We start from the raw sequence: 7167 nt of genomic DNA, 5'->3' as shown, positions 1-7167 counted from the left end.
GAGACATAAAGCATTGTTAAAATGAGTTGTTGATGAGTTGTTTTTTTTCTTTTAATTTATCATTTTTCTTTTTGTTTTGAAAATAAAGACACCTGTAGGGAAGCAGAAAAAGAACTCCTAACTACACAGTGCCACTTGTTAATTTTGTGTAAATAATACTAGATGTAAATACAATGTTGTATATGAAAAAAAAATCTTTAAAATAAAAGGGAAAATCATTTGTGAGCAGAAAGATTTTGTTTTTATTTGATTTTTGGATTTTGTTTTTCCCATCTCCCTTTTTGAATGATTCAAATGTGACACAAAATGGTGTGTGTTTGAAGACTGCTATTTCAAAAAATCTTCTGTTTTATTTGAAACATAATCTATAACAGCGAGTGTATATATAATGGAACACAGAATAATGAGAAATGTTTTACCGTATTATACCTTTGGTTTAACTCCTTACCTGTGTCATAAAATCCTTTGTCCTCAGTTGCTTGTTTCTTTCTGGTATTATGATTTAACGGCACTTTGGACATGTCCATAAGCTTGATTGTGAACAATTAAAGCTCATCTGTCAAAGCATGGAGACGTGGCTTCAGATCACCTTGCTGCTCCACACTGAAAAGTGAGGTTGGGCAATGATGAAGAGCAGCTGAAGAGCTCCAGAAGAATCACCTGGGTTTACTTTTTTCTAATTGTATTACCATAATTTACCGTCAAGAGAAGACAGTATTCAACTAAAATGTAAATTTTCTGAAACAACAGCCTCTAAAGAAAAATTAGAAACACGCCAAGACAAGAAAGCAACATAAAGGAAATGGTAGAGAGTTGTAGAGAAGTTATTGCAAAAATTTGATTTCCAGGGGAAATTGCTGAATAAATATCTTCCCCTCGCTGTTGCATGTGATTCAACCTTTAGGATTGTATTGAAATGTTAGAGGATTTGATAGAATGAGGTATTTTTTTACAGTTCTCAATGTATTTGTGCACAGATGTCAAGTACAGCTGGGTTGTGCACCAACATGAAGCAGCCTCACTATAATATGAGACAATGACTAGTGTAAGCACATTTACATTAAAATATGAGCAAAAATAACACTTCTAAAGCACTTTTTAACTTTAAGAAAAGTGCTATACAAATAACGAATACACAATAAATACACATTTTAATAAAGTGAATAAAAGACATTTTTAAAAGAACGTTTTAAGAAGGAATTTAAAAGCAGTACAGATTTGACCTTTCTTATGTGTTTAGGCAGTGTAGTGACATTTTGAATGGTAACAGTTTTTGGTTTATTGTTTAAAAAGCTTTCAATTTGCCTAGATTAAAAGGCATAGATATATTTTTTTTATGAAACAAAATATTGAAATGAATATATATTTCAAATTTCATTTCAATTTAGATCAAGAGAGCCGGATAAGAGAGCTGTGTCTCTGCCTCTGGAATCAAAAGACACTCAATCAATCAACCAATCACATTTTATTTGAAAAGCCCATCTTCACAAATCACAATTTGTCTCATAAGGTTTAACAAGGTGCCATAATTAATAGCCTTGACCTCAACAAGAGTCAGGAAAATGTACCTAAAAACCCTGAGAGCCACATGTGAAGGATCCCTTTCCAGGACGGACAGAAGGGAAATAGATAAACACATCAACACAAACATTTATTGAAGGAAACTTACTTTGAATATATATGTATATATATACTTTTTAATATGTTTTCAGTTAAATATTTGTGCATTTGTACACAGTCTTTTTGAAAAATGATCATTGGTTATTGAACTCAAAACCACAGTTTGGCTATGGCATCATTTGAAAACCATTATTCCAAAACTCACCAGAGGAGGGTGCTGTTGTCAAATGATCATTGACCGCGTTGTATGACTTATATTTATTAAAAAATAATACAATGGCCACTTTTTTGACATCGGAAGATTTAAATCACCTCAAACAATATTTAATGAATGTGTAAGTATTAATGTACTTGGCTTGTGTTTATGAGCCTTTATACGTGCGGATAACAAATGACAAGAGTCATTAAAATGTTAATGTTAGCAGCTAATGTTAAAAAACAACACACAAAAAATATTGTGGTGTTTTTCTTGATTTAGAAAAAAGAAAATTCGTAATTTGACGCCAACTCTTAAAACGTGTCTCTTGCTAAAAATGCTAATGAGGTTTTGTTAAGGGGGGCTTTGCGGTGAGGTCACATCCGGTGCAGAACTCCGCCCCCTGGTTGTTGTCTGGAGGAAATGACGCCGCAGCTGTGACGAGCCGCAGCGAGCAAGAGCAACAGGGTCGCGAGCGCGCTGCACACAACATGGAGGCGTCCCGGCTCGGTGCTTAGCTCCTGCGATGGTTTCCCGGTGAACTGGACCGAGCACGACGCGGTAAGTACCCGCTCATCCTAACCCTAACCCGGGGCAAGTGTCCGTCCTATGACCCAGCGCCCAGGAGCTGAGGGAGGACTTGTTTTGGCGAGCGGGGGACACCCTCGCACGGGCGGAGTCGTAAAGTAGTCAACCCGCCCGGTGCCCGGTGAGCCCGTGCGGCAAATCGAACGCACACCTGTTGCTTTTCTCCCTGCACCAGGTACCTCGGGCCCGAACTGAGGAGAAGAAGCTAATGGTTGTGTTGTGAAGTTTGTTCTTATAGCGCAGCAGTTGTGTTGTGTGGTTTTTTGTGTGTTTGTTGTTATATTTTCACAGTTTGTGTATTTGACGTCCATCACCGTGCGCGGTTTTCTATCTGATGAGAAATCAAGTTAACGTTTAAAAACCGTTATCTGACTCCTTCAACTAACCGTGTTTACTTCTTACTTTTGTTAATCAAGCTTTTAATATGAGACAAACAGATTTTAGAGACTCAATTAAACTTAATTAAATTAATCGGTTGTATATTATTTATTATTTACCTTCACCTCAGCAGAGCTACTGTGTAAGAAGTCATACACGTAGTTTGAGATCATATTTCTAACTTGTTCGCTTGTCACAGTCAACTTTAAACTTCACTTTACATCTTGTTTACTGTACTAAAGGCACATTTCAGCTAATATATGACTTTGTTTACATTTTGTGTCCCAGTTATGAGGCTTCGGCTGTTTGCATGGAACAATGAGAAATCTGGTTATATCCCAGTATACAAATGCAGTACTCCAGCTAGTAAAATAAGGTGTCTTAAAAAAATGAGATAAGGTCTTATCTGGACACTGATATCAGGATATGGAGTGTAAATGCTTATACACAAAAATGATAATGAGCATAGGGGGATATTAATAATTAAAAACATTTCTGAAGCAATTGGTCAATTGGTTTGTACCCTCGGGGTTGAATGCACTTATTGTAAGTCGCTTTGGATAAAAGCGTCAGCTAAATGAAATGTAATGTAATGAAGCCACGTTCAGATCCCAAACCGTCTACTTCCTCACGTGTTTCCAATCTCTACTCCATTTCCTCACAGGTGTGGTACTGTGACCCCCCCTCTCCCCCATCATGCTGAGTTTCCTGCGCAGGACGCTGGGGCGACGCTCCATCCGGAAGCATGCAGAGAAAGCCCGGTTACGAGAGGCCCAGCGAGCCATCACACACATCCCTGCTGCCGGGGACGCCAAGTCCATCATCACCTGCCGCGTGTCCTTACTGGACGGGACGGACGTCAGTGTTGAGCTGCCGGTAAGGAGCCATGCTAGCATATGTACTTTTTTACGCTCTTAATCTGCAGGGTTTCCACGGGGTCTAAAAATAGTCTGAAATTAATGTTAATTAATAATATTTTGAATTTTTAAATGTCCATGAACATTAACATATTACCTGGCCAGTTATGAATATGTTCATGTCAGTTTGATTATGTTAATGTTCATTTACAGTGACCTCTGTGTTACTTAAAAATGTGTTCTTCGGGTTTCAAGGTTATTTCTCTATTCCAATTATCTTTAATTGTTGGGAAGTGTAAGTAGTTTGGGGATTCGGATATTCCTTCTCAGGTGTCAAACTTAAGAAAGATCTTAATATTCTTTCATTATGGTTTTAAAAAGATCTTAAAGAGTTAACACCTGCAGAAAACCTGACCATTCACTTTTATCGAAGTTTTTAATCTTGGCAGCCAGTGTGTCAGAAGAATAAATGGAGAGAAAGAGATCACACATGAACTAAAGCATGCATGATTTACAAGGAATGTGTCCACTGCATAGTTTTCTGCTGTTGTTAAGAAGACAGACAGCATACAATATTCATGTGAAACCTGGAGAACAAAAGTACAGGAGGTGTAACAGTGACAATTGTGTGTCTGTGTCAGAAGAACAATCCCTTTAAGCCCACATAGTGTGTGTGTGTGTGTGTGTGTGTGTGTGTGTGTGTGTGTGTGTGTGTGTGTGTGTGTGTGTGTGTGTGTGTGTGTGTGTGTGTGTGTGTGTGTGTGTGTGTGTGTGTGTGTGTGTGTGTGTGTGTGTGTGTGTGTGTGTGTGTGTGTGTGTGTGTGTGTGTGTGTGTGTGGTGTTCCTGATCACCTGTAATTCCATGATCCTCTCTTGAGAACACCCATAATCACATGACCGCATCATGTGACACGTTGGTCTCATCGAGTGGACACACAGCAGAACGTCTCTTTTCCCACCACCGACTCCCATCTGTCCTTCTTTCCCTGTCCTCTACCTCTTTCTTATGCTGATCTACTTAGTTTTTTTCTCTTAGATTAATCAGACTATGCTTAGAGAAATCATGATTCAACTTATGTAGCAATTGAGTAACTTTAATTTTAAGGGAATAAATAGTTATCTTTATTTTCCCCTGGATTTGAATACTACACTGGGATTCCCTCTTTCCGACCCACAGCATTCCAGTGAGGCCAGCCTGGTTTCTAACTGTCCTTCTTGACTTGTCCCATCCGTAAATCTAACAGTGGGGCTTATATTCCCAGGGAGTCTTGCTGAAGAGAGCACTGCTCCTCACTATTACAGTATTTGTTTTTACTGTTTAAAAACAAAAAAATGCACAAGAATACAGACAACACAAGTCCTTTATGTGAGCTCAGTATTTTGTGCATAGAAAGTTCAGATTGTATTTGTATTCTTTCTTCTGGTGGAATGTTATCTGCTTGGACTGTTCTCTACGTTTGTCTTCCTCTCGCTTGCTCTTTTGTTTGTAGCCGAGCAGAAATAATCACTGGAATTTTTACAAGGCTATAAAATAATAAATAATAAACTTTCTTTATATTGCACCTTTTAAAAACAGAGTTTACAAAGCGCGTTTGACAACAAAGGGAAGGAAATAAAAACTTGAACACATAAAAGCAGTAATATGACCATAAAAATAAGTGAGCAAGTAAAATAAAAGGTGAAAATAAAACTATTAAAACACGGTAAAAACATGACATCACATGAAAGCAAGTCTATAAAAGTGAGTTTTAAGAAGTGATTTTATAGGAAGTTACTAACTTGGCAAGTCTTATCTGCTCAGGTAGGCCGTTCCAAAGCCGAGGGGCCAACTTTAGTTTTCAACCTCAACTTTGGAACAGCGAGCAGGGCTCCACTGGAGGATCTAAGGCTGCGTGCAGGGCACATTAGGGGTCAGCAGTTCTGTGATGTAGCTTGGGGCCAGACCCTGGTGTGCTTTATAAGTTATCAGTAAAATCTTAAAATCAATTATAAAACGCAAAGGGAGCCAATGAAGAGAAGCGAGGATCTGAGTGAAGTGATGTTGCCTTTTAAGACCAGTGAGAAGCCAAACTGCTGCGATCTGAACTAGGAGACTGACCTTTGGCTTCTGCCTGAGAGGAGGGAGTTACAGTCGTCCAGTCTAGCGAAGACTAGAGCATGAATTACTATTTCCAAGACCGGGTGTGAAAGTACGGGTTTGATTTTGGAGATGGTTCTGATTTGTAGGAAGCAGGACTGGACTGCTTCTTTAATTTGTGGTGAGGGGTTAACCCTAACCCTTAACCAGGCACCAAGGCTACATTCAATGTGGTTGATGGGGTTCGGTGGATTGAATGATATTATTTCTGACTTTGAGTTGTCGAGTTTTAAGTAGTTTTGTACCATCCAGCTGTTGAGATCATTTAGACAGTCTAGCACAGCAACTAGGCCGTCTCTGTCCTATCTGTGTGTCATCTGCTCTGCTGAGCAGTAGAAGCAGAAGTTGTGGCATTTGATGATTTGTCCAAGAGGAAGCATATAAATAGATGAAATAGATAAATTAAATTGAGCCTAAAATTGACCCTTGTGGTACACCACAGGTAACTCTCGTTGTAGAGGATGTGTAGTCACCATCTGGAATTATAGAGTAATTCATTAAAATCAAGTTAGAAAAGAAGGAAGCTTTTGCATCTTTAACTGGAGTTTGCTCTATTAGTTGCTTTTTTTTTATTTCCTATTTTGCTGATGGTGATAATCAAGCACAAGTTTACTTTCCCAACTTAATAATCCCCAGGCATCGTGCACCTGAAGAAAGTTTTTGTGTTGAGCTGGATGCATTCCAGCAGAGTTCTGGCCCTTTTGGTTTTGCTTTAAAAATGAGCTTCCTTTGTTTTTCCCCCTCCCCCCTGATATAGGTAGCTTCTGCAAACACTAGGTTCTTATCATCCAACTCTCTACGTGATAAGGAAATAAGAATAACACAGCAGTTAGGAGCACTGCTTTGTTTAAATGTTTTACATTTTACTTTAGATATCTAACGACCGCAGCAGCAACTATGGGAGAAATGCGAAAGAGTAAACATGACTGCTTCTGGTTTAAGATGATGACGGGAACAGTGTGAACTATTGGTCAAACCTTCTAAAAGTGAAGATCGAAGTTGGGAAAGTTTGCAGGGAAACATAGTAGCTTCCCACTATCAGTGAATCAGCCTGACAGTCTGTGAGAAAAAGTTCTCAGAGCACAAGCTGTCAATGGTCTGACTCGGCTCTTAGTGGAGAGTACAGTTTTCTAGGGATTGTGCAGTAGGTGTTATGCAATATAAAACACACAAACACACTTGGGTTGTCAATTAAAAAACAGACTATAATCCTCCCTTTGTTGTACTTTGGTATCATGTTGTGTTGTCCTGCAGATACAAAGTTGTTGTCTCGACTTGGTGGCAGAAATGTGGATAAGCGCCACTGCTAAATGGTGCAGTTTGTTTTTTCTTTCTATGTGTTGAAGTGGTTGTAAATACACAGCCACAATCGGACACTGAATAGGAGTCAT

General features: G+C 38.8%; 1 protein-coding gene across 1 annotated transcript in view; it reads left to right on the top strand.

Moving 5' to 3' along the window:
* Nucleotides 1–2241: 2241 nt before the first annotated feature.
* epb41l5 (erythrocyte membrane protein band 4.1 like 5) overlaps nucleotides 2242–7167 on the top strand; it is a 33439-nt gene continuing 28513 nt past the window's right edge. The window contains exons 1-2 of the mRNA XM_061088086.1: nucleotides 2242–2377; nucleotides 3447–3658. Coding sequence (XP_060944069.1) covers nucleotides 3479–3658 — 180 coding nt within the window. The 5' untranslated portion in view covers nucleotides 2242–2377; nucleotides 3447–3478. The remainder of the gene's footprint in view (nucleotides 2378–3446; nucleotides 3659–7167) is intronic.

This window comes from Limanda limanda, chromosome 16, assembly GCF_963576545.1.
Source record: "Limanda limanda chromosome 16, fLimLim1.1, whole genome shotgun sequence".
Lineage (NCBI taxonomy): Eukaryota > Metazoa > Chordata > Actinopteri > Pleuronectiformes > Pleuronectidae > Limanda > Limanda limanda.
This window is presented reverse-complemented; position numbering and strand designations above follow the sequence as displayed.